The 27,894-nt window shown below is 32.9% G+C and overlaps 2 protein-coding genes across 2 annotated transcripts in view; one reads left to right on the forward strand and one right to left on the reverse strand.

The window, feature by feature from the left end:
- On the forward strand, positions 1–27,618 carry LOC147079340 (uncharacterized). The gene is made up of 14 exons (XM_085940207.1): positions 1–217; positions 2,168–2,302; positions 3,338–3,443; positions 4,054–4,173; positions 5,542–5,742; positions 6,912–7,048; positions 11,686–11,917; positions 13,645–13,771; positions 14,695–14,840; positions 18,989–19,066; positions 20,430–20,588; positions 24,160–24,269; positions 25,528–25,714; positions 27,053–27,618. The coding sequence occupies exons 1-14, from the start codon at positions 80–82 to the stop codon at positions 27,055–27,057; spliced, it is 1,881 nt and encodes a 626-aa protein (XP_085796333.1). The 5' UTR covers positions 1–79; the 3' UTR covers positions 27,058–27,618.
- Positions 25,797–27,894, reverse strand: part of AsnS (asparagine synthetase) — a 28,364-nt gene continuing 26,266 nt past the window's right edge. Inside the window, exon 12 of the mRNA XM_085940219.1 lies at positions 25,797–26,067. Within this exon, the coding sequence (XP_085796345.1) occupies positions 25,941–26,067 (127 nt within the window). The 3' untranslated portion in view covers positions 25,797–25,940. The remainder of the gene's footprint in view (positions 26,068–27,894) is intronic.

A 27,894-nucleotide genomic window follows, 5' to 3' on the forward strand; every position in this document is an offset into this window, starting at 1 on the left:
TCGTTCAATCTTTTTATGACGTTTGTGGTTTAATTTTATTGTTTGTATAAATAAGAAAATCATTTCCAGCTTAATCGAAATGGATATGTCAAAGTACTTGTCGTGTCCATTGGAAATTGACAAAGTATGTCGGGCTTGTTTAGGACGTAAGGGAGATATGCGTGAACTCTTTGGGGCCTGCTTGGATGAGATGTTGATGTCGTTTACATCTATACATGTAAAGTTTTTAAAAATTATAAGTTCTCCAATATTCAGAAATATATTAAGTACTTAATATATCTATGGGAGATAGTGTTGAGAATAATTTTAACGACTTGATGAATAGATACTTAGTTAAGCAAATGAGACAAACCTATGTTTACCTGCTAGTGTCGATTCACTCCGTAAATTATATATTTATTTGAGAGTATGCACCGCTAAATAATTCCATGTTTGTCGATAGCGAAATGTATGAATACGGAATCGCAACTAACTTTCATAGATTCCTCACTTTTCACACATTATCTCACCTCAAAGATGTTGAAGAAATTGTTTTTTTTGTTTACTACTTTGAACAATTCTTTTTATTAAGTTTGTATGTTAAAAAAGGTAATTTTACAGTACTTAGGTACTCCATATCGTTTTTGTGATCTTGGTCTTTTGAGACCAAAAACCAAAATGACAATATGGGGTATTTTAAAATTACCCTAAAAAGGTTGTTGGATATGGGAAAACTATAGTTGGAAATATCTACACTTTTTCAAATGGTATTCACCTGTTTACTTGTAGCAGGGATGCCTAACGCATCGATTGCATCGAGTTGCATGAATCATTTGGAATTGAATCATGAAAATGTAAAAAATTCATTCAGTTGTCATATTATAATATTAATTCATTGAAATTCGGAGGGAGAGTATTAACCGTTTCTGTGGATGCTTTGAATTTTCCGGAAATGTGAATTTTTTAGTCAAATAGCATTATTTCATTCCATTGATCATAAATAAAATAGTAAAACTATAAAACACGTAAAGGAAATACAAATATTATGTTATATAATATGTGTATTAAATAACGCCCACGACGGTTCATAATGTTGTGAGTTCCGTGTTCGAATCCCTAGTCCCTAAAAAGAATATAACATGTATATAATATTAAATTGATTAAAATTATTTTTACTGGTCATAAAACAAAATAACTGCTTACTATTTTACTAGTATTAACTACTCTTAACCAACTTTCAATTTTATTTCATTCAAATTCAGTTAAGAATAACTTACCTATCTTTCCAAAGGCAAAATATAAGCTCATTGTAATAAGTAAATACACGTGGCTATTAGCCGGCTTGCCTATCAGAACTCATCTTGCCTAAAAACGTGTCGAATACGTCGATGTGACGTCATCGTTATTTAACGAAACAACAAATCACATGTTGCCAAATGGAGCTCCGCAGATTGATCGAATGCAACTGTTTCGTCTGAAAAAAACATTTGGCTGTTGCAATCGACATGTTGCATTTTTCTCGGGTTCCTAGTCGGAGGGTCGAAGTTACAAAGAAACACCTACGAATTGGTCATTCCTATACCAGCTTGCCGATCACCGCATTGAAATATCAATACGTTTCGAAGGCTACGCATGACTGTCGTTAGATAGATGTGCGAGGTTGTGTCATGCAACACTGCCCGGCCGGTCTCGGAAGTTTTGATTTATGGCTGTCAGGCACACGAGGCGAGTTGTGATGTGCGAGCCGGCTATGGTGTAGTTGGGATTTGCCGACATTCTACATCTGCATAACAAAAAGGACTTTTATTATTTGATTCTTGAAAAATTACCCATCAGGCCAGGCCAGTCGTAAGCATAATAATCATAGAAAAGACAGATCAGTTATTTAGATTAGTTAAAAATAATTTAAGTAGGTAATATTTAAATTTTTGTCAATTATCACGTTGCAAAGTAAATTGAAGATATTCTTTTTAGACATTTTTGTTTTGTGTACCATATTCCTACTAAGAATTTGGACGGTTAACTGTGTGAAATTACCTGGTTTTTAGTTATTTTAGAAATGCGCAATTGACCGGTTTCGGTTAATCTGGTTTGGATGCTAGAAGCTCGATACTTTTAAGTCAACCATATATTTGTCTTATTCCAATAATTAACCAATGTCTTATTGTTTGTTTCTTTTGCATTGCAGGTGAAGGAAGGTGATGGATTTCCGCACTTAATGTGCGTTCAATGTGTCCTGCAGGTCAGCAGGGCGTACACATTCAAACAACTGTGTGAAAAGAGCGCATCTACTTTGAAAGCATTTGTTAGTCACGAGTTTCAGGTATGATTTGATTTGACTGACTATACTGTGCAATGCACAAAGCAGGATTATGACCCAGACATTGGGGTCAGCAAACTACGGCTCTCTACCTCTTTTCATACCGGAAGCTAAGAATTCGATTTCACATTTTAGAATTTTGCTAAATTTCAAAATGCGTAAAGTAAAAGAAGAAATTGAATTTCCATTCCCATGCAAATTGGCAGCGGTCATATTTTCTAAGCTGAGACTATTGTCTGATTTTGATGCAAGTGCAGAAGACATTTCAATATTTCAACATCCATTTTTCTGTATAATTGAGAAGCTTCCACTCATTCTTCAATTAGAAGTGATTTATCTACAGTATAATAGCATGTCAAAAGGTGAATTTCAAGAGATGAATCAAACTAAATTCTATAAATGTCTTCCGAGCGATGACTGTGGTCAACTAAGATCTTATGCTGGGAGAAAAAGATCTATATTTGATAGCACCTACTTTCGTGAAAAGACATTTTCAACTGATGCTCAGTGTGTAAAAGAATGTATTTGTAGTTTTTCAACACATCCAACTGCATATAAACTAGCTGCGTTCTGTTCGTATATACATAGAATTTTAATTGCCTTTAAGTGAAACGAATTTTCAAAATGAACTTTTAACGATTATACAAATTGCTACTGACAATGAATATAATATGAGTCTGTCTTGGTCGATATTATTAATTTTTAAAAAGTTTTTTTTGGTCCTTTACAGAAAAAGTTTTTAAACCCCTGTCATAGACAGGCTAGCTTTAGACTTATTGTCTAAATTGAGATTATAATATTGAGACCCTGTAGTATAATAAGTTTATCGGACATACTATAATATTTAAAATCAGAGTACATAGTAATATCCATGAAACATCTTGAATTTGATTCTGATGGGAAATATTTGGATTATTAGCCACTTACAAGTGATAAAAAAATACTTGAATCTGTAAAAAAAATTCAAAAAACAGTTCATAATAGCCAGAAATAGCATGATGTTCATATTTAAGTAATACAAACGTTTCTTCATTTCAGAGCCTGTTAGCAGATCACCAAAAGGCAACTAAATCAATGGAGCTTAAAGAGAGCGAACTTGCTGAGTGCTCTCTGATAACCACAGTTGCAGATGTCCACAGCCAAGGTTACTGTCTATTTGTTCATTTAACCGTTAAAACTCCCTATGTCTCGTTGGACTCGATATTTGGAAATAAATTTACAATTATTACAGATGTTATAAATAATTATAACTATATTTACAATATTCTTGACGACCGGTCCAAATATATGCTTGAATGGGTCCTGACAGGTTTGAAGGAAATGGGTATTAGCTATTACCCCAACCGATTGAGTCCTAGCACTGGAGCAAACACCCATTGAAAAAAATTACATGTTGATTGCCACAATTGAAACAATTGCCAGTTGTGGAAACGAACCGCAACTTACAGCTTTAGAGACAGGAGCTCTACCAAACCACTGTTGCAAATATATGTATATATGGATTTATAACATGAATTTATTCAAAAAGCCGATAAGAGGTTTATACATAATGTATTTGTTCTTCCATGTACCAACAAAATTAAAATATGAATACTAAGTTGAAGACTTCTTGTCGGTTTCATGTTATAGCAATATCATTTTTACCATTTATAGCTGAGAAATCAATTATGTATTAAAGTAAGTGCCAGTTGTGTTCCATGTAAACGTGTTTTCCTTTTGCATGCATAATCTTCTTACTCATTAACATGTTACAGATATAATAGATATCGACAATTTTGAAGAAATGGATATATCAGCCGAGCTGACGTTAGATGTTACTGGTGGCGAGATAAAAGAAGAGAGTGAATTAGATGTTCTGGAAAGCACTCACTTTGGTAATAATTTTTGTAACTTTACATTAAAATAAAAATGATAATTTACTAAAAATTATTTCAGCTGTGATTGATGGTAATGTTTATGCATAGCTACCCTTATACCCCAAGATTGTCTACCATAATTAAATCTCTGCATAGGAATAGGAAATGCTATGTCAGAATTGAGGATACTGTCACAGACTGGTTCAGGATCACAACCGTTCTATGAAAGGATAGTCAATACCATCTGATGGAGGCATAGCTATCACCTCTGCAATGTAACTGTGTGACCTGGATACGACAATGACACTGTTCTATTCAATAACTCCCCCATGAACATTCAAGAGACAATTAACAGAAGAACACAAAGAAAACCTTTTTGTGAAAGTACACATGTCCCGATCCACATTTCTCCATGATTCGTGACGGGAAAAACATCGAGAGCGTCGACAGCTTTAAATACCTAAGCGTGCACACCACAGGAGATCACGGTCAACTTGATGTGAATTGTCTGGGACTATACTCGGTTAAAACCAAATGCCACCTGTTGACACTCGCACTCTGACGGCGTACAGTATCGTGTCATAGGACCTTACGAAGACTTTAAGACCAAATAAAACACCACTTAATGTTTGATGTTGTTGTCATGGCAAAGTGAAATTACTTTCATCATTCAGTTATTCATTCATTCCGACCATGTCCGATCCTAATAGGATCATATGGGCCTCCACAGATTGGAGGTTTGTATTGACAGATTTTGTTTTTACGAGAAATGGATGTCAGCTACTTGCTCAACCTATTAGGTCCATACTCTTGACTCATACACAAATTGAAAAACAATATGTGTAGTTGTCAGACCCATGATGCGAACCTGGGACCCACGACGCAATAGTCCAATGCTTAAGCCGCGCGGCTATTGTGGGTGTTATTGCTATGTAAACCTTGTACCATATATTATAGTATTGTTAATTATGACTAAGTAATGCTTCTGATTACGGAATAGATTTTATTTTTAACGGGATGGCTGCCAATGACGTCTTAAGACGCGAACTTTTCCATGAATGGAACGCCGCTTATAAAAAATGACGTATTTGGACGTCCCGCTTTAAACGGGATTTTACTAATGTAAATCAATTATTTTAAACATACAAATATGTTGAACATACAACGACATATATTGGGAATATCGTCACATACTCAGAATTGATACAAACTTGAAACGTAAATTGATTTTAATTTTTAATTTTTGCAATAAAATTCGCGGCGTAGAAGGTACCGCCATATATACACCTACCTGCAGTAAAAAGGTTAAATGTGTACAATATTTCATATTCATACAGCTGATGTGCCCTGTTTTTATCATAATAATATTGTTTCGATATTTTTTAGTCACATACTCTGATTGTGATGAACACTCCTTTGATGGTGAACTCAGAGAAGATATTAAAAGAGAGAGTGTTGTGGTGACAGTCAAGCCTGATGAGGTTTTACATTATGGCAATCACACAGTCCTCGCTCTCAAGTCCAGCGCCCCATCACACATGATTGAAATATGCCCAGATGGTACAGCACACCTTGTTCCCAGACACGGTAATTAATTTACAAATAACTAACTCTTCTACATAATTAGGAAAGAAAAACACTGGTACCAAATCGAATACATAGAAAGTCAAATATTTCATGGAGAATCCTATTTTTCTCATTATAACGTATGATTACTATTCTATTGAATAAAACCAATGAAAAATAAAATTTTCCTGATGTTGAATGGGTTAAAATAACATCATAATTAACTGTTGTTGACACAGTTTCTGTTTACCACGTTGAGCCACAAACCTGTTGCTGTTAATAAAACGGTTTTGAAGTTATACTTCTTTTGGTGCGTTTGGGAAAACAGATCAAAGTGTATTTTTGGTGTGTGACGAAGTTGCGCGCACTGATGTAACACATTTGGCGTGTGAAGGAAGTTGCGTGCGCCAATGCAACACATAATTTATTATGATTATATTCATTTCGGTCTCAAGGGTTCATGCGCATGCGCATAGTGTTATTTAGTTAGTCGTTCAATACAACCAAGTAAACAGCACGTGTTTGAACATAACCATTATTGTGTCATGATAAATATAATATATGTTTATAAACAAATTTCTGGAGACTAACATTCTACACTGTTAATTTATATTCATAAAACTTTATTTATACTGGATTGTAGGTATATTTATTTTTCATTGTAAAGATTGTGTATCAAGATTTGAGGCTATATTTATGTAAGTATTATTTATGAGTAAAATTATATATCAATAAATAAATAAATTATGTAAATGTTGAGTTGGTAAATAATTCAAAAAATATATTAAAAGTTTATTTTTATTAATTCATATTGGGCACTTCTGAATCGATTATAACCACTGTATGGCAAAGATGAGTTTTGGTCCAATACAATAATTAAATTACAATTATCATGTGCTATATATGAGACACAGATGAATCACGTACGTTTTCATCAACCTAATCCACTGTATTATTAATAGACTCAGGTAACGGCTTATTTTGTTTTATTACGCCAAAGAAGTGTAACTTCTAACGCGCGTACATAAGTACACACGCCGATTTTTTTTACGTTTGTCTCTATTAATAAAACTTGGTAGAACTCTATTTTAATGGTTTTAAAAGTAATAAGTAGTAAATATTATATGAGTTATTCTTATTTTTTAGGTATTGACAGTTACAATTATGATTGGCAATTATTTATTTTGCAGATTTGAAGGATGATTCCGATCTTATTGCAAATGACCACCTAAAAGAAATAACACTTCCTATATATACAACCGATATGGGTGGAAAATACAAATGTACAAAATGTAACGAATCATTTAACATGAAGGTTGACCTTAAGGTAAGAACAATCCTTTTTTGTCTGTTTTCTGAAATATTTTTTACAAAAAAATCCTGTTATATTTTCATTTTATTATCTCAACATGTGTTTGTAAATCACAGCATAAAAAAAATATTTAAATCCTAGGCGTAATTTTTTACTCTTCTCAATTGCTACACCAAAATCCTATTACAGAAGAATAATTAAATTTGTCATTATTATTTATGAATCTGCATGTTGTTTTTCTTTCTTAGGATATTTTCTGTTCTAATCTAATTAATGTTATTATAAATATTTTCATTACTTTAAATCAGTGGTACACAATCGTGGTCCGTTATGTCATTTATTGCAGCTCACCAACCATATGAAATATGTGCAAAAAACTCTTAAGGCAAAGACTTTACCTACCAGAGGCACATAGCGGAAAAATACGAAGCTTGCAATTTGAGACATTTTTTTGATAATTTACAATTTAAACTGTATTAATTAATAAATGTTTAGGTATCTGAAAACATTTAAAAGAAAAATATTTGGTACTGTTCGGTTATCAGGAATACAGCGGAAAACACATTTTGAAAATAGCCGATAAACTGGATTGTGTGTTAGGTTAACCTAACCAAAACTAACCTAACCTAACCTAACCTAACCCAACCTAACCTAACTTAAACTAACCCAAACTAACAAATAATCCTGTATATCGGGTATTTTAAAAATGTGTTTTCCGCTGTATTCCTGATAACCGAACAGTAACAAATATTTTTTATTTTAAGTCAATGATAAATGTACAATAATTATTGTATATTATTGTAAAAAAATTGTATAAAATGTGAATTTGTGAAAGGATTCCATATTATTATTACATATCATTTTATGGTCATATTTATTATTAAAACTTAGTTTATTAAGTTGTCTATGTTTTATCTAAGAGATTTTTGACTAATTGTAATAATAAAATGGGATCCATCACATTTTATAACATTTTTTTAAAATTGTGAGTTTATCTTTGACTTAAAAAAGTAATTGTAAATTATCAAAAAAATGTCTTCAATTGCAAGCTTCATATTTTTCCGCTAGGTGACTGGTAGGAAGAGGTATCGGCTTAACATAATATTCTACCTAGAACAGGTTATCAATGAAACATGCTGAAATGATTTCATCCAATAATTTAAAATTTTGAAATTAGCACAACGAACTTGTACTTAAGGCCGTACATCAGTTGAGGCACGGTCTAAAAAAATTGTTGCTAGGCGATGCGCGGATTGCGGGTCGCGGGTGCAAATGACGCCTGTCAAACGAAATATTATTTGTCATATAAATCCAACATACGTCCATTTTATGTTCTGTTTATTGTTCTATTAGTAACAATAATAATATATTCATTGACATGTTTTCTTTTTAAAGTAAATGGGTAACGTTTTTTGAATTAATTGGCCCGTCGCCATCACGAAGCAAAGTGACATGTCTCTAGCTCGACGTTATCTCACTGAATGCGAGCGAGTCCAAAATTTCGTCGCGCCTACAGTTGAAAATTATTTGCCATTTCACTGATGCGTCACCTTAATATAACATAGATATCATTGATATTATACGCTGTAGTGCACGGCGCACATACTGATGAATGTGCTTTAAAAATTAACATTATTTCTTGCTTCTTAGCACTGACACTGAGTTCCATCTTGTAAATTTGTATGTAATGTTATAAGTGGAGTATGCTCAGAATAAAATAAATTGTCTATTGTTTGTGGTACTTGTGTCCTGCGTGGCCTGCGAACAAAAAAAAAACAAATAAATCGGCCATCTGATCATGAAGGTTGTGCGTCATTGTTTTAAATATTACATTCAGTATCTTTTTTTAACAATCTTGCTTTTTATGCGTACATATAACTACTGATATTAGTAGAATTTATTATAATCCTTGCAATCCCCAAAATTCCATGTAGCCAAATAATACTTTTACTATTATAAGACAGGTTTTACTAACACAACCCAAGTACCTAATGAGCTTTTTTGTAGCTCTTTCTGCCAAAAGTTTTGTATCTGTTCTAGCAACATTAAAAATTGTCTGTCCAGAATCAAAGTCGATGGCTTGCTATTTATTATTTTAAGTTGATTGACCCACTCAATATGTTAATAGACCCAGTTTTGGGTCACAACCCATAGGTTAAGAATTCTGAAGTTGTAAGTTATCGAAAGTCATGTAGTTATTTGGTCTCATAGAAAATATTTGCGCGCTGATTAACCACATTGCGTTTATGATCTTAATATTGTGCGATTACATAACTAATATTTTTTGAAACTTTTTTTGGTTACTTTGTTTATAGATGTTTTGTGGTTTTATCATGATCTTATTATGTATATGTAAATTTTAGTACTATGTTACTAGCTCGCATATCTATTTTAATATTGACTAGTATTATAGTTTGCAAGCGTTATAAAATAATACGTATTTATTTTTTGTTTTTCTTAATTTTGTGTGAATATCAAATAAATATAGGGTTATCCAACTCATGGTACGAATTTTAGTCCTGTCGTTTGTTATCTGTCAAATATTGCGCGTGTATTTTTTGATATTTCGTCAGTTGTATGTCTACCATTTAACACAATGTATCATTTCTCCACTGCACAACGTATAAAAATCATACAATTATACTACGAAAATGGCAAATCTTCCACAGTTGTACTGCGAAAATTAAGGTCAGAATTTGGTAGAAATCATTGCCCGACCAAAGGCTGTATTCGCAAGCTGATTCGAATCGCCTGACACCCATACATGTTCACCTAGCCCGTTACCGCGAAAACATTTCTGCTGTACACGAAAGTTTGGCTGAAGAGTCAGGAATGTTGATTCTAAGAAGATCGCAGCAACTCATACGGCTTTTTATGGTGAATTTTGCATGAAGACTTTTACCTACATCTATATAAGATCTAGCTCAAGCAATAACTAAAGCCAATACCACAACAATGACAAGCCACAGTCAGTGTCGCAGATACAACTATTGGATCATGGAAGAGCAGGCAACCGATGATGATTTTTCAAGGATAATCATTTTCGGTGATGAGTCACATTTCCACCTCAATAGATTCGTTAATAAGTAGAACTGCCATATTTGGGGCGAGGAAAACCTCAAAAGTGATTCAAAAAGTGGCCATTACATAATGCGAATGTTACTGTTTGGTGCAGTTCTTGGGCTGGAGGCGTCACTTCTTCGAAAATAACGAAATAGCGACCATTGCGGTCAATGACTTTGCAATGATTTTGCAACCATAATTGGAAGATTTCGATTTTGAAAATATCTGGTTCCAATAGGATGGGGCCACATTTCATAAAGGTCCCAAAACACTGGCGTCTTTTGGGTCTGGTCATAAGTATCTATGCTAACAATCCGCAAACTCTTAATGCAGTTAAGGACAACATTCATTGTGTTATGGTCAAAATAGAGCATGAAATGTGTGAAAAAGTAATCGAAAATTGGCATAAGTGGATTGTGAATTGAAGAAAATGGCCTGGAGGGGTGATTTGAATGATATTGTGTTCCATGTGTAATTGTAAAGACCAAATTATCAATTGATATGTTTTATTTAAAACACAAATTCGTGCCTGAACTTGGATAACCCTTTAAAATCGAGAATTGTTTGTTTTTTACCTACTATGTTGTTTCATTCATCTATGGCATTTCATTTTTTGATTCACTTCAAAATAATACCTAAACTATTGCAATATATTTTATGGCTATGTAAGTCTTCTGGAGTAAAAATTACCATTCAGAAGACACCTACCATATTTGACGGTGACTTGTTGCGAAGCAAAAATGCTAGGCGTCAATTGGCATCAAAATTTTGTCATATTTGATTTTGACTACAATAGTAAAATTACAAAAACACGACATATAAAACTATACGCTTGCAATCAAAAAAGAAAGTATGTATTCCTATGAATATTTGTCTCAGCATTTTATGGCCGTATATTTTGGTCACAGTGAATTACAGATCATTTCACTAGTGCAGGGGTCGGCAAACTGCGGCTCGCGAGCCGTATGCGGCTCTTTGGGTATGGGCATGTGGCTCTTTGCCAAATTCCCAATTCCCAATTTTTACAAAAACTTTGGAAAGTTCACTATTTTTATTTTTTGTCATTGATTTGTACACTTATTATATTATATAATGACATTATCGTGAGTCTATTTTTTCCTCCGTGATGGTTGATGCAAAAAGGTATGATTGTTGTTTTAAATTTGCCCATTGCAAAAGTTGACAAATTAAATTTGTTTTAAGGAATGCGTGAAAATTGTGTGTAATTCATATTCTGTAAAAAATATAATTATAATTTCAACAATAAAAACAAACGTTCGCTAGTTTTATTCGGGAAATCTTCTTCACTTAATAAATAAACAATTATAAAATGTAATTAATTGATTTAAATAAATCATATTTATAAAAATATACGTATGGCTCTCAAATTTATTTTAACCATTGTGCCATTCATATTTGGCTCCTTTGTTCCAAGAGTTTGCCGACTCCTGCACTAGTGTAAAGCTTTAAGTTGCCATGTCTGATGATGAGTCAGTGTTTTGGTAATAGTTTTATCAATGTAGGTATATCTTCAAAATAATAACAATTTCTATAGGATGTGTGTTTGTTTTCATTTTGATCTTTTTCAGTTGCATATGACGGTGCATCCTTTTGAGAATATTTGCGGGACTTGCGGCAAATCATTCCCGGAAGCACGGGCTTTAAAGAGACATTTGAAAACTCACTTGGAGAATAAGCCACACACGTGTGACATCTGTAACAAATCGTTTGCCGAGAGTTCTAATCTTAACAAACACAAGAAGCGCCACACAGGGGAACTTCGCAATGTTCAGGGGAAACCACACCTCTGCAGTGTGTGTGGTAAGTTTACATTTTAATCAGTAATTATTTTTTTTTGGTATCATTCTAATAAAATATGAAACAAAAGCTTCACAACAAAGTAAATGTAATATGAGGTGCCTATTTTTAAAATACCATATATTACTAAAAAAAATAGTGCACAATCTATGTAGGGATTGCAATACCGAATGAAAATGTCAATAACGGTTTTTCGGTATTTCTTATTGAATACCGGTATTTCTCAAACATTAAAAAAAAAAACAGAAGTAGGTGCTTATCAATAAATATAGCTATTAAAATCTTTTTAAAATATTATTTTATAGCAAAAACCTACGTACCTACATTTATTATGTTGACATTTAAAAATATTTATTGATCATAATTGTAGAACTAGCGATTTTTTACAAATAATTTTAATATATTGATAATTTTAACTAAAGCCATTAAAAGTTCATCAAGTGCAAATAAGTCCAGCTGCAGGAAAAGCTTCTTAAATTCAAAGCTTGTATAGTCATTAATAATTATAGAATAATTGAACATTTTTGTCACGGATGTTTTCTATTTTGAAATAATATTATTTTAAATTTGTAAAATATATTTGATGAAATTTGTTTTATTATTTTTTCACCTTGTTGGATTCACTCAATATATTTGCATTTTTGCAGCATATAACTTATAATTCATTTTCAAAAACGTAAACGAGTGTGCTTTCTTAATACCGAAAATTCCGGTATTTTGGGTTTTGAAATACCGGTATTGCAATCCCTAAGTCTATGTGTAATTTCACACAATATTGATTGATTTATAACACGCATATCCAACTTTAAGTAGGCTATGATCTATTATGTTGTAACAAAACTGGCAGTGTTCCATTACTCTCCCATTTTTATCCTCCAACTAAAATAAATGTATTGAACAACTAATAGTTGCTTCCGCATAACCTGAAAAGTTCGTTACAAATAAATATATATTTGAAAATACATGCTTACCTCTGTCGTTAATGTGGCGTTGGGCATTAGGGTCTGCATTTCATTTACCATCCATTCAATATTGGGCCAGTGATAGGATAGGTTGAGTTCTAGAAAACCCTGAAGGTGTTCATTTGTCACATTGAACGTTGCTTACTCTTTGTCAATTTTAGAAAAATTTTAATTCACACAAATAAGTTGAACTGAAAATTGAATTTCACTGCATCTTTTCAAGTTGGTTGATCTATTCTTCTACCGTCCAATGACCAACTGTGCGACGGAAAGAGGAAACTACGCCTAAATTCAATGTGTCGGAACTCATATAATGAGATATGATTTCATATAATCTAGTTAACAGCTCATCTTCGTGAGCGACGTCGGCGAAGCGATGAGCAGCGCGCGCAACTCAAACGTATAAACGTACAACCAAAAAAAGACTGTTTACGAACATTTTCACACATGGTTATACGTCTGAGTTCAGCGTGCTGCTCAACGCTTCGCACGACTTCGCCCACGTAAAACGCCCCGTAAGGAAATAAAGATAGGAATAGTTAAAGGTTCCCCTTCAAAATATCAATGAAATCATCTTATATTACAACTGAGTGTACCTACACACTTTTTACAGTTTCACGATTCAATTTCTATGGACCTATTGTGCGATTAACCAATATTCATCCTGCGATCGACGCATTGTCATGATGATCATGGTTTTTTTTACTCTTAATGGCGGAGACTGTGTACTGCAATATGGAACAAGTGAAATAATAGTTTTATTTTCAGGAAGAGGATTCAAATGGGCGACATCTTTGGCCAAGCATTTTAAATATCATACTGGGAGAAAGCTCCTGTGCTGTAAATATTGTGCCAAGCAGTATGTAGAAGCTAGATCTCTTCGCATCCATATGAGGTAATTATAATTTTCTTACAGCAGTGATCCCAATTGTAATTCAGCGGAACCTTGAGGTTCAGAGCTGTGTTAGAAGTTATGTAAGGATTCACAAAACCTAGCGAAAAAAGTACAACTTGAAACCAATATGGCAACAGAGTAGATTTAACATGATCTATTCTGAAACAATGAAACAATTTAAAACCTCAGTTTGGTTAGATATCACATTGTAGATATCATTAAAGTACCGAGAGTTATACTTAGCAGCGAGGAACACAACTACAATTTGAGGATTCCAGTTGTCAGTAATGAACGTCACCACTTACATGCCAGGCACTGTATTACGCTGCAAGATGTCGCTGTATGTCATGTAAAAAATATTATCAGTGTTATCACTGTGGGGAAAAATCCCTGATGAAATAATTTTCCATGCCAGTTTGGTTCTGCGAGCAATCTCGTTATACATAGTACCGTCAATTGACATTCGTTGTCTGAGATAGACGTTATTGTTGTCCCGCTCGATTTTAATGCCATTGATGAGGATCACTTTTGGTTCAGTAAATATAGTGCTCATTGTGTATTTATTGGCCTGTCTAATAATTTTGGACAAATTGGTATGTTAAGAAAACTTGTAGGTATATAAAAATTTTCACCTGCGTGTGTTGATACACTATGATTTAAGACTAATGATATTAAGAGATTTTAAGGCATTTTGAGTCTGCTTAAGGGCGGCACTTAATACCTCAGAATGACACTGTCTACTGCTGTAGATATCTAATTTGTAATACCTTTCTAGACCTTAATAATACGTGTCGGCTAGATAGGGCTTCCTTAAGTTTTGCAAAATGTTTCACAGGTTCAACCAAATAAAAAATGTAGGGAATCACTGGTTTACAGCGTTGCGTGTATTTTTTTTGCTGATTTGATTATATTGTCTGTTGCAGATCCCACACAGGAGAGAAACCGTACATCTGTAATATTTGTAGTAAAGGTTTTACTCAGAAATGCAATTTGGAAAAACACATTCGCGTTCATACGGGAGAAAAACCACATATTTGTTCAGTTTGTGGTAAAGGATTCTCACAAAGAGGTAAGTAATATTATTTTTCAATTATTTGTTTATGTATTGTTGTTCTTGAAAACGGCTGAAACAAAGCATAGAAATTTTAGAAAAATAGCCAAATATTTATAAAGTTTACCTTTATAAAAATTATGTTCCTGGAATTAACACGTAATTAATGGATAAACAGCATAAAGCGAGGGATGTAAGGAAATGTCAAATTTAAATGTCACGTATCCGTGAAATCATCGAATAGTTGTAAGGTGTCCAGATCAATTATTAGACAATTCGGGAGCGCACAAATCAAAGTGAAAACGATTAAAAATCAACAAAATGGCATTAAGATAAGAAATTGGTGTGTTATCCAAGATATATATACAATATATTGAGGGTATACTGACAGAACGCATTAACTCAGTTTTTGCTGTTTTTCTGTTTTAATTGCCAAAATGTATACAATTTTACACTCTACGTCCTGGTAAAACGCACAAAGGCATAGGATATAATGGTGAGAAAATAGAAACATTATTAAATCATATTGCTATTTTTTTATTCTGATAGAAAGCATGATAATGACCTAATGCGTTCTGCGTATACAAAATACAGGACTTGTAACATGTCGTATATTGTGTTTGCCATAAAGGTTAGTCTTTATAATGTAGAAAAAATGTTTTTAAATCATAAAAAAATCTACGTGGGAGAACGCTTTGAAAAAAAAATTAAAGTCCTTTTTGCGATTATCTCAGAACTTGTTTTAATGAGTTAATGCTTTCTGTCGGTATACCCTCGATATATACGATATACATACAAGAATAATAATATAAGAGATCATAATATATTAATTTCTTAACCCATTGGCGACTAATAACTAAAAAGGATTTCAAGTTATACACATTTATATTTTTTATAAAAATCTATGTTTTTTTAAATAGATATAAAAAATATTAAAACTATGAATTAGACAAAAATCTCTTAGGTGATGCTTAGAAAACTTAATAAACTAAATTTTAATAATAAATATGACCATAAAATATATATAATAATAGGGTACGGTCCGATTCAACAAATTCACATTTTATTACATTTTTTACAATTGTACGTTTATCTTTGACTTAAAATAAAAAATATTTTTCTTTTTAATGTTTTCAGATACATATTTAGTAATTAATACAGTTGAAATTGTAAATTATTAAAAAAAAATCTCAAATTGCAAGCTTCGTATTTTTCCGCTAGGTGCCTCTTTAAAAACGGCTCAGTAAAGGCTTCGCCTTAATTCATTATTTTTTCGATAGATGCCTATGGACGTCCCAAAAAATTAACGAAAACGTGCCTTCTCAGGCGCGTGAATTTCTCGTGCTTGGTACAAAAGACAAAAAAATGCCGCACGTGAAATCCTCGTGCTTGGTCGGCTATGTGGCTCAGTGGAGAATTACAGGCCGGTAGCTGTTCTCTCTGCACCAGCAAAAGTTCTTGAGATGATCATGCACAACATGATTTCTCCAAAAATTGAGTCATTTATAATAAATGAACAGCATGGATTTAGAGCAGGCCGATCAACGGAAACTAACCTGATGGTATTTACTGATTATGTGTCATCGGCACTGGATAGAGGCCACCAGGTTGACTGTTCTTACAATGACTTCTCGAAAGCATTTGACAAGGTCGATCATGACATCCTGATGGAAAAACTCCAACTTATTGGATTGTCGGATCGATTTTTGAAACTATTCGGGAGTTATTTTAGGAACCGTCAACAATACGTATCATACGGCCTTTATCAGTCACAGACCTTTTACACATTTTCTGGTGTCCCCCAGGGCTCAAACTTAGGGCCGTTGCTGTTCACGATTTTTATAAATGACATAGCATTGGTAATAAAAAATGCTATGTTTTTGTTGTTCGCTGATGACTTAAAACTCTTTTTGGAAGTTGTCACCTTGGACGATTGTCGTCAGCTCCAACTTGATATAGATAATGTATTAAATTGGGGCAGGCGTAACAAACTAGAATTCAATATTGATAAATTCAATCTTTTATCGTTTACCAGAGCCTCAAAAGTGTTGTTTTTCCAATACTCGATGCATGGCAGAGTTCTGTCACGAATATCATCTGTAAGGGATCTTGGCATTACGTTTTAGAGTAAACTGACATTTATTAGCCATATAGTTACCATTTGTAACAAAGCGCTTAAAATGTTGGGCTTCGTCATGCGTACTTCCCGGGTCTTTTCAGATGTTACGGTGTTAAAACTTTTATTTAATTCTTTAGTTCGAAGCAGACTTGAGAGTGGGTCTATTGTTTGGGCACCGCACCAGTTGAAGTATGGCCTTATGGTGGAGAGGGTACAGAAGAAATTCTTGAGACTCCTTTACTTGAGGTTGTATGGATACTATCCGTGGCTTTATCCAACTGACTTTCTCTTAGGCATGCTTACATACTGCAGTCTGCAATTTAGAAGAAATCTTTATTTAGCTACATATTTTTTTCGACTTATACAAGGTATAAATGAGAACTCTGCCATTCTGGGCAGTGTTGACCTGTGTGTCCCTGATAACTATCTTAGAAATAGAGACCACCAGTTGTTTATTCTCCCAAGGTGCAGAACCAACCTGCCACTGGTAATGCCAATTGGGAGAGTGATAACTATGTTCAACGAAATTGCTTCGGGTGTTGATATATTCCACCTACGTGAGAATGAGTTTAGGTGGATGTTGTTTAAATTCTTAAAATAGGGTCTGCTTAACTCATCCGGTGTACTTCCTTGTACCTATCTAATTCATCTACTGATATATCTCTTTTTTTTATGTAATACTGTTATATTTATATATCTTTGTTTCTAAATGTCATGTTGTGAACGTCTTAAACTTATAATTTGTAATGTCCACAATATGTTAAAAAAATAAATGAATTGAATTAAATGAATTGAATGGGTCAATAACATTTAATGTCTATCTGATAAACTGCATGTTATGCAGTTTTGTAAGTAGCGACATAATTAAGTACTGATTATTTTTATCTCATGTTGCAGTATTTAAAAATATTATTATCAAAGAATATTTTATTGGCAGCAGTACAATTCTCGATAACGAAAAAATGAATCTGTAACCAACCACCAACTTGTTTACATTATATTTTATCATAAAAGCGATTATTTATTACTTTTACAACTTTGCTAATAATATAGTTATCAATAGTTAAAATAAAAATTATTTGTTTTGATGTTGAATGTTTATTGTGTGATAAAGATATTGAAATTAAATAATTTTATGAAAAACACAGGTCAGCAAAATAAATTATGTACAGTGGAACCCCGATCTACCGTTCTCGCATAAATCGTTTTCCCACACGGATCGTTCATTTTTGAAAGTCCCGCCAAACACTCATAAGAACAATGTTAAATAATCCCCCATTAACCGTTCCCCGATTTATTTATCGTTTTCCCCGATCTATCGTCTATAAATTATGGTCCTGTCACAAATTTTATCCCGATTGACCGTTTTTGTTGAATATTTTTCATTTCGCTTTCGTAGAATTGTTTATGATACATACTACAGACCTTTCAGTCAGGTTCAGACAGGTCGGTTGCCGCTCAGGCTTGCCTCGCATCTCGTATCACGAATTTTTATAAGTCACAACTAAAATGCCCCCCATGAAGAAAACTAGAACTCTAGCTGAGAAACTGAAAATAATTCAAAACGTCTAAAAAATCCAGGAGAAAAACGAGTTTTTTATTTTTTATATATCCCGCATTTATCGTTTTTTCTTAGGGTGCCTTGAAAACCGTAGAATCGAGGTTTCACTGTAGTCTATTTTACTTAATATAATAATACAATGAGAATCGCTGATGATAATGTTTTATTGTTCTTCTTAATTCTGTTGGTGAAATGGATCATATTAAATTATGTGTTCTGATCCATGGCAGAAATCCTGCCGCATCTTGGTGGATAGCTAAGATCTGATTTATACCTCTACCAAATTTAGTTACATAACAAGACATGAATTTATTTGTAGGTAAAATTGAATTATTCTTCCATTTGCAGCTTTATTACAATACTAAGTTTGATTCATATTATGTAGATGAGGTTTAATAGACCACAAGGGAAATATCGGACTCCGCACGATTATTCTTGTAAAGTAAACATAATTTTTATTAAATATAATTCTTCTTAATTTTTCAGGTTATGTTACAATTCATATGAGAACACACACGGGTGAAAAGCCTTACTCCTGTAATATATGTGGAAAAGGTTTTGCAGGTTGGTTCTTTGTTTTTCAGTTTACTGTAAATAATTTAGCTATGAATACCCGTGGAAAGATAATATGTACTCCTTCAGTAATTTTATGTTGGCAGTTGAAAGCAGTTATGAATAATCATGTAAAATACTATTTATACATGTGACATGATAGTAATGTGTTTCTAGCATTATAGCGCTTGTACACGTGCATGGATTAACTTGAACCAATAGTTTGTATTTTAAACTATCGCGATAATTCGCGTGAAGATCGGTTAACCTCACCCTTCTAAACTTTTTTAATCCATGCATGCAATCTTACAATTTGCACGATAATACGTGTTTACATGTTTACTGTCAGCAGTTAATCCATGCATGTGTAAACGGGATATTAGGGTCAAAGAAACGTAGGTATCTCAATTTTTGGGAATTTTTAATAACGTTAAGTGACAAAAAAAATTCAATAGATAAAAGATAATTCAATACATATCCTCTGAAAACTTGTTAATATCAGTGGAATGTAAATTTAGTTTTGTTTGGGTCTCCTCTGTAAAGTAGAGAAAAATCAGATACGTTTCTTTGACCCTAACAAACCCATTTGTAGCCGCAACCGACTTCAAACCAAAACGCGAGTCGCTATTCTGTTTTTGGGCTGCCAAAAGAAGAAAATAATGAAGTTGTTACAAATACAAGTTCTATACGAAAATTGATCTGCCTTCAAAATTCTTAATATGTACAGAGTACATATAAGACTTCTATCTAGAGCAGTGGCGAATGGTGGACGTAGGCTGTGAAGATCCGACATAAATAGTGCACACTGCCTAATTCAAGCCATAGTAGATAATAGTCAAAAAATATTCATTTATCTCTAAAATATCTAAAATGATGCCATTAGCCAAACATCGATTATGGATTGGTATAAGCAGGACTTAATGAATTAAAAAAAAAAATAACCAACACTGTAATACGTATTCTTTATTCAACGAAATCAAATAAGTATGACTGAAACAGTGTGCACTATTTTTGTCAGTTTGCCCGTAGCATGTCTTAACTATTATGGTTTAGTCAAGGCAGGGTTTAATTGAATTTTAAAAACTAACAAGCACCATTTGCAAATTGTTTTCTTAGTTTAATGAAAACAAATAAGTATGACTAACAATGTTTAGTGTGGACTACATATTATGTCGAATCTTAACAGCCTACCTCCACCTCTCGCCACTGATCTAAGTCAATTTTTTTTGGATTGTATGGGTTACTGACAACATTTATCCCATATAGTTGTGTTTGAGACATTGATAATGATTGAGACACATTTATTTTATGTTGATTGCACATTAATACAACTGTTTGATATAAAAATTATTAATAATTTCTGTCTACATTTAAGGTGCGAACACATTGACCATCCACCACCGCACACATACGGGTGAAAAACCATTCCATTGTAACACATGTGGAAAACTCTTCAGTCGACAGGAAACATTGGTTGTGCACCAGAGAACGCACACCGGAGAAAAACCACACATATGCAATGTGTGTGAAAAAGGTTAAATATTTTTCATCAAGTGACATTTTTTACAGACATATCTACATATTACATCTTTCCTTAAACATCGTCTCAACAAATTCAATGTTCAATTGAAAACAATTCAAGTATACACCAATATTTTCTGCATGTTCTAATTCGTGGGTCGGGATGTGAAGTCAGATAAGTCACAAATTGTCATTTTGAGATATAGCAAAAACAAAGTTCAAAAAATTCCCCACATTCCCCTAATTATAGTTATGTTTTTTTATGAGTAACAAATCAAAGTACATGTAATTGGCCTTCAATTATATGTCCTAGAAGTATTCAAACTATTTTGTTTCATTAAAATTTAATTGGTTTAGAAAAAAGGGAATTCACTTATCTGGATTTGCACAAAAAATGATTGACTTACCTTACTACGCACAAAGTATTATTATTATTTTTTCATGTAAATCCGACTAATATTAGCAATAAAACACACATTTTATACATAAATCTTATTTGTTTATTGAACAAAATATTATATAAATTTAAAATTAGAATTTTTATAACTTATTTTTACTTTAATGTTATTTAAGTAGTGAAAAGGCACACAAACCTGAATATTATAAAGGTTCATCGTTATCATTAAACTTCAGTACGGATTTCTTCAATTGTATCAGGTTAAATATCCCTGACTGTCTCAAGTGACTCATAAAATTCTCTATAATAAGGTGAAATGTATGGAAGTAAGTCTATCAAATCTTTCGTCGTGTCTCGTCTTATATATGAAATTTGTTAAAATGCAGTCGTCTCGTCGAGAGTTCTTTTAAATTTCACTATTCCCGGTTCATGTTTGTTGAATTAAAGCCACTTAACATCTCTCCAAACAAACTTATTCCCATATGTGTCTATACGATACGAGTAGTTAAAACAATCTGCACGAGTTATTTCAGTGACTTGAAAAGGATTTTTCTTTGCAGTCTCGCATATTGATTTGGCCCAATCATGAGGATGTTCGATCGGTCCACCAAATGTCCTTTTTTCTTCTCAATTATGCGATGGTCACTATCGCACTCCATATGTGTGTGGCCAGGGACTAAAATTTTTTAATCAATTTTGTTTCGAGTCTCAGAATGTTTCACTGCTATCATGCACATTACAGCTACGTGGCTATTTTTGTTTTGACCTGCACATCTATCAGAATACATGATCACATGCTTAATATTATCATGTATCCCCTTGGTTAAGTATTTGAACAGACATGCAGCGATATCGTTAACTTCTCTATTAGCAAGAGCCTCATGGCATACAAAGCAATATCCCTGGTTATTATCACAATCATGCACTGTCAAAATGTCGTTTGTAAAAAGCCAGGGAACTTTCAACAACTGGTGTGGGCATACATTGCTGCATGTCAAATGTTACAATTTGGCAAGAGGAATCTTGCAAGTACTCTTTATCACAACTCTTAGCTGAATATGCAAAGTCAGCTTCGTCATGATATGATGATCTTTCAATTCCTCACGATTTTTATTTCTTTCTTCATCATCCGGGGAATTCTTAATTTGTATATATGTATATAAGTTTATCGCATTTTTGGCAAGTATCCTCATTTGGCCGTTTGAATGTTAAGTTCATGCCATGGAATATTTCTGCGTATAAACGAATATTGATGGGATTACAGCTAATACTCTTCAAATATTGAGAATACATCACAGTTATTGTCAAATGTGGCGGTAAGTATTTTCTGACAGTCACATATGTGTCTTTGCTATTTGCCTATCTTGTTCGCTATCTTTGTTTTTAGGGATATTTTTCCTCTTGCATCTTCTTGAATGAGTATACCAGAAGCAGTCGCACTTTTTTTTTCAAAACATGTTCAAAAAAATTGTGACTTTCACTTAATGTTTTTAATGTACAACCTTTACATATTGGTTTCCGTAACAGTACAACAGTCAAGTAATATTGAACTGTTACTTGGCGAAAATGTTGTTTTCCTGGTTCGCTTTGTCTGATACGACTTTTTTCCATATTCATAACTTTCATTATAGGTACATTGTAACTTTCGCCAGTAATTCGTGCAACTTCTTTATCATTTCTGGAGGCTTTTGTATCATCCTTTAAGTTACGTTTTTGGTAATTATTATTTCTTCTGAATCGAGAACGAGGGTCATAGCTTAAAACAACGTTGTGATGTGTAATCGTGGAAGCATTATTTAAGCATGAAGGGTGTGGTTCTTCAATGTCGGTAAATTAGACTAATAATTCTTGAATATTAAAATCAGGATCTTTTATGCTACCATATGAATCGTCAACATACAAGTTATTGGAGTATGTGGTTGAACCTAGAAGCAAGATTATTTATTTGGATATTTTTTACGTGTTTTTAGATTTAAATAAATCAAATTCGATAAATTTGGTATATTTTTTATAATTTACTAATAATACACATACTTATTTATATAAGTCATAATTTATTAAAATATGACTATTTTACTAACGTTCTGTTGTTATTTTTTTTTTCAAAATATCTTAAAAAATTCGTTAGATTCACCAAGATCAACATTGAGTAGGTATGACGTTTGAAGATAAGCCAACCATGAGTAGTAAGGTAAGTCACACAAAACGTTGACTTATCTGACTACTCATGTGACTTAACTGTGTACACACCCCGTAAAATAAAAAATATGTTTAGACTGAAAATGCATCTCGCTAATGGTGAGACGTACGACTTATCTGACTACACAGAACGAAAGATTTTTTTTTTTTTGGTATAGTGGCATTCATATCTCATTTTTGCTGTTTTGTGACTTACCTGACTACACATCCCGACCCACGAATTAATTAATATATATATTATAATTACAAGTTCATTTTCAAATGTCAAATTAGACCAACTAGTCTCTAGTTCGACATGTTTTATTGGTTAATATAATAACCACCCATTACTGGTTCCTATTGGAGCAAATGTGGTGTGGGAGTTGCTGTTTGAAAATAGAGAAAAATGTGGTTAATAAAATTTAGCTTGCCCACTCCACACGCAAAATGACAGTGACACTACATTTATTTGTTTTGAAAATCTGTCAACGGCTATCCAGTAGACATAATGTATTTCAAAAAATGTTATAAACCAAAATACCCTGTACGATTTTAATATCCACTCAATCAAATTATTGATCTTTGTGAAGTTTTGAAATACATTCTGCTCCAGAATTAAATTATCAAGTATGATGATATTAATCTTCTTATCATTATAATTTGTCGTCGCATATCGTGGCCTAGACTGCGAAATCTTTAACGTGGCGGCGGCGCTCGTGTTGTATCTTGTCTATGGTTTTAGATTTCGAAGTATTGTAAGTACTGAAACGCGAGAGGAGGGGATCTAGTTCTCCAAGCCGCCCCGCCTATCACTGTAAAGATTTCACACTATAACTGGCAGTCTCTGAAGCCATGGATTGCAGCTTTGATCCAGTGGCTGGAAAATTTGTGTTGTTTTTCAATATGTGAATAGTTAACAACCAACACTGGAGTCCCATATATTTTGCTTGGGAGCGAATATAGTAATTTCTACTTTTGTTTTAAATAATGTGTATTGTATGTATAACAGGGTTTGCCAGCTCCGGCCAACTATCAGGACATATGCGATCTCATACTGGTGTGAAACCGCATGCCTGTTCATTCTGTAATAAGAGGTTTGCCGGGAGTAGTAGTTTAAAGGTAATTAACTTTCCCTTTCTTATTTTTAAGTCTTGTCTTAACTAATTTGTTGCATGGAAAATATTTGGATCAATGAATCCCAGCCGTTTTGTAAGCTGATCTGCGTTCGCCGGCTGAAGTGACTGGTTGGTAGAGTGATCAATTTAAAAATGGTTGTCTTTGGTCGAGATTTTAGGATGTTCTTTTCAATTAACTTCTTAATGTATTTGTATCCATAACATGGATGTTGGAAACATTGTCTCATCCCAATGGACCCAGAGTAAATACAAGGAAACACAATAACAAGATTTAAGTATATCAGTGGAGAAATATGGGATAAACTTTAACATGTGTTAAAGAATATGTTATTTTCAATAGTTACGTAATAAAGTGAATCCGGTTTCATAGTGTTGGTCCATGGTGGCTAGCTTTCACATTTCCATCTTATTAACCCATCGGACACATACAGAAAAGGAGAAAAAAATGTGCACCAACCAGCGTTGCCAACTTAGGGTTTTTCTTGCCAGATCTAGCATTTTTAGATAGGTGTCTAGCTTGTAAAAAATGCATCTAGCTTATGGCGATTCAACAGCTTTAAATGTGCTGAATATTTTATATAGAATATATATAGCTATTTTATATAGTTTATTAGCTAGATACATATTTAGTTTATTTATTTTATCAGATATTTAATGAAGGTAGGTCGGTACTTGAGAAATAAAACATTACAATGAAACAATAGGAGCATTCTTGGCGTTATAGTGATATAATGGTATCAGATATTATAATTTAATGTGTGCTTAGGCATGTGGCATCGGATTGACGATTATCAGAGATTCTGGTGTGATTTTCACTTGTATAATGAGCACTTTTTTTCGATAGACAAAAAAGGTACCTATTGAAATTTTATTTTCACTAAATCTAGTATGTTTCCTGCCAAATAGCTTGTTTTCGTACCCCGTCTGGCATGTTTTTGTCAACGACAGCTAAATTCAATTTTGTAGTAAATTTAACAAGAGCTTATTAAAACTGTTACAACTTTTATATTATTATGTTTAATTTTATAATTTTTTTAATACTTATGTTGTAGGTATTGAAATATTTCAATTTAAACATATCTTTTTAAATATGTACCTAGGGTTTTAAGAAATATCTAAAGGTAAGAAAATAAAACATTTTGACCAAGAACAAATGGCATAAAATTGACGCCAATTGTCTCCAATGGGTATAGCAATAGTAAGCAACCATTCTTTTTAAAAATGTTTATTTTATTCTCTAGGTGCATATGAGGTCCCATACAGGAGAGAAGCCATACATTTGTGACACATGTGGAAAGGCCTTCACCCAAAAATCAGCTCTTGCTATACATCACTCGGTGCACAGTGGCAAGAATCAGACCACTAGGACGATGGTCATTAGGGCTGAGAATGAAGAAGTGGCCGCTCGAACCTCCACCATTGACTGGGGTAAAAAATTATGACGCTTCATTTGATTATGATCAATTTATTTAATAAATTACCCTTAATAATATTTTTTTAATAATCCTGCATAATATAATATAATCCCTAATTATATTTTACTTATTTATATAAAGGAATGTAATAAGTTAACAAATTCATTAGAAGCACTATACTTCAGTTAATTTTTTTTTCTAAAAATAATTATTATTTAAGAGTTGCTGCTTATTACTTCCTATTCCTCTGTAGCGGCGTAGTGCTTGATGTACCTAGCCGAAGGGTCAGAAACTTCTATCCATTTTGGCATCCAAAAGTATGGTATGAAGTGATCGAGTCCAGAAAATGATTTATTGAAGACTTTCCTAAAAAAAAGAAAACGGACAGAAACATAAAATCAAATAATTTTTATCGAATACGTAATAATATGAGCTGGCTATTTTCAAAAACTGGTGAATACTCGATTCAATATATGTGTCACTAAATTTCAAAACCCGCTATAACACTTTTTTGAAATAATTAAGATATTTATATATCGTTGGATTCGTTATTAAAATCTCGACATGAAAATTTTATCGCCTCTTTCAAAAGCCGCTACGATTAACTGTCATTTATGAAAGAAAATCAATGTGTCTATCAAATCCCGCTATAACACTACTGAAACATTCAAAAACCTTTTTAGTTCAAAAAGTTTTTATTGATTTTCTCAACATAATGAAAAAGTGTTATAGCGGGTTTTGAAACTCAGCGACACATATGTAGTAAATGACGGTATTATTTGACAAGTGTAAACTGGTCATATTTAATGTTAGTGTGTATTATACATTGTATTGTAATTTCAAATTAAAATTATACCCAAAACCGAAAAATATAAAACCCGTCTACAAATAATTGTTCTCCCGTAAAATTACAAATTGCCAGTAACACCCTTTAGGTTTAATAAAATTAGTAAGAGGCTACTAATTTCAAAGTCGGTAGCCTGCATTTTTTTTTTGATTCTGATTCTGTAAGTTCTTTTCCTTTGTATGTTTCCATAAAATATCAAATCCGGCTATGTTTGTCAGTTAAATAGAATTGAACAGATGATTGCAAAGTTGTTTATGTTCATCAGCTGCTATGTTTTACATTTTGACTTAACATGATTTTTTTTTAAATTTGAATGACGTTAAGGACATTTTATTTCTTTGTGTACTAATATGCAAAAAGAAAATAGTCTATTTGCAGTCCTAAATGTGTTCAGACAGTTTTGTTGTGATTATTTCAAAGAGGTAGAATACGGAGGTTACCAACTTTGAATCCAACAGCCTGATTGGTGAAAATATGTGGGTTTAATAATGATTTTTTTCTCAGTTTAATAGACTGTGATACTTGCGATGGATACTGAGTGCGCAGTGGTATAACTGTCATAAACTAAAGAATAAAAGAACAGACTATGCAGCCTTTCGTTACATCTAATGTGACGTCGAACCTGGCTTGCCCACATGCTCTAGATGTCTCAAGAATCAACCTGACCCGCTTTTTCGTCAAGCCGATCAGATTCCAGATTCGTGTGATAAGGATTCTAGGAGGCGCCGCGTGATATCCATAATATGCTTCATCCAAGAACATGGATAAAGAAGAAGACAAAATATTCATTCAACTATGGTGTATTGGTTTGAATGTATTATTTGAAGTATTCTGGAAATGTATTTCAGATGTGTAATTTCTTTTTTTTTGTTGAATTGTGCATGTACATAGTGAAATCTTAATAAGTTATGTATATTTTATTAATTGTTTATGTTTAATGAAACCTTTCTTCTACAGTGATAATTGTTTTGCTTGCATATTTTACATGAATTTTCGTTACCTGCCATTAGGGATTGCAATACCAAATGAAAATACCAGTTCGTGAGATATATAAAAAAAAAGTATCTACCAATAAATATAGATATTAAAATATTAATATTTCATAGAAAAAATATCTAAATACGAACATATTATAATATCTAAACCTTTAAAAATAGGTAAAGGTAAGATATGCTAGAGATCTTGATGTTTACAAATACTTTGTAGTTGAATGATTGGCACTTTCTTCTTGGAATGATCTTTCAATAAATTTATATTATGAAGTGATCTTAGATGTGTATGTGCCTCACTGATAATTTATTAGTTTATTGTACTTTTTATACTTACACGTCTAATGGCAACGGAAG

The sequence above is a fragment of the Rhyacophila brunnea genome, unplaced genomic scaffold (genome assembly GCF_057557595.1).
Source record: "Rhyacophila brunnea isolate RB1 unplaced genomic scaffold, BYU_Rbru_1.0 scaffold_1, whole genome shotgun sequence".
NCBI lineage: Eukaryota > Metazoa > Arthropoda > Insecta > Trichoptera > Rhyacophilidae > Rhyacophila > Rhyacophila brunnea.

What these genes read in the sequence shown, in the direction of transcription:
- LOC147079340 (XM_085940207.1), top strand. Translation starts at nt 80, where the DNA reads ATGGATATGTCAAAGTACTTGTCGTGTCCATTGGAAATTGACAAAGTA. An exon ending in ATGTGGAAAAGGTTTTGCAG is followed by an intron (nt 19,067 to 20,429) that starts GTTGGTTCTTTG and finishes TCTACATTTAAG; the next exon opens with GTGCGAACACATTGACCATC. An exon ending in ATGCAATGTGTGTGAAAAAG is followed by an intron (nt 20,589 to 24,159) that starts GTTAAATATTTT and finishes TATGTATAACAG; the next exon opens with GGTTTGCCAGCTCCGGCCAA.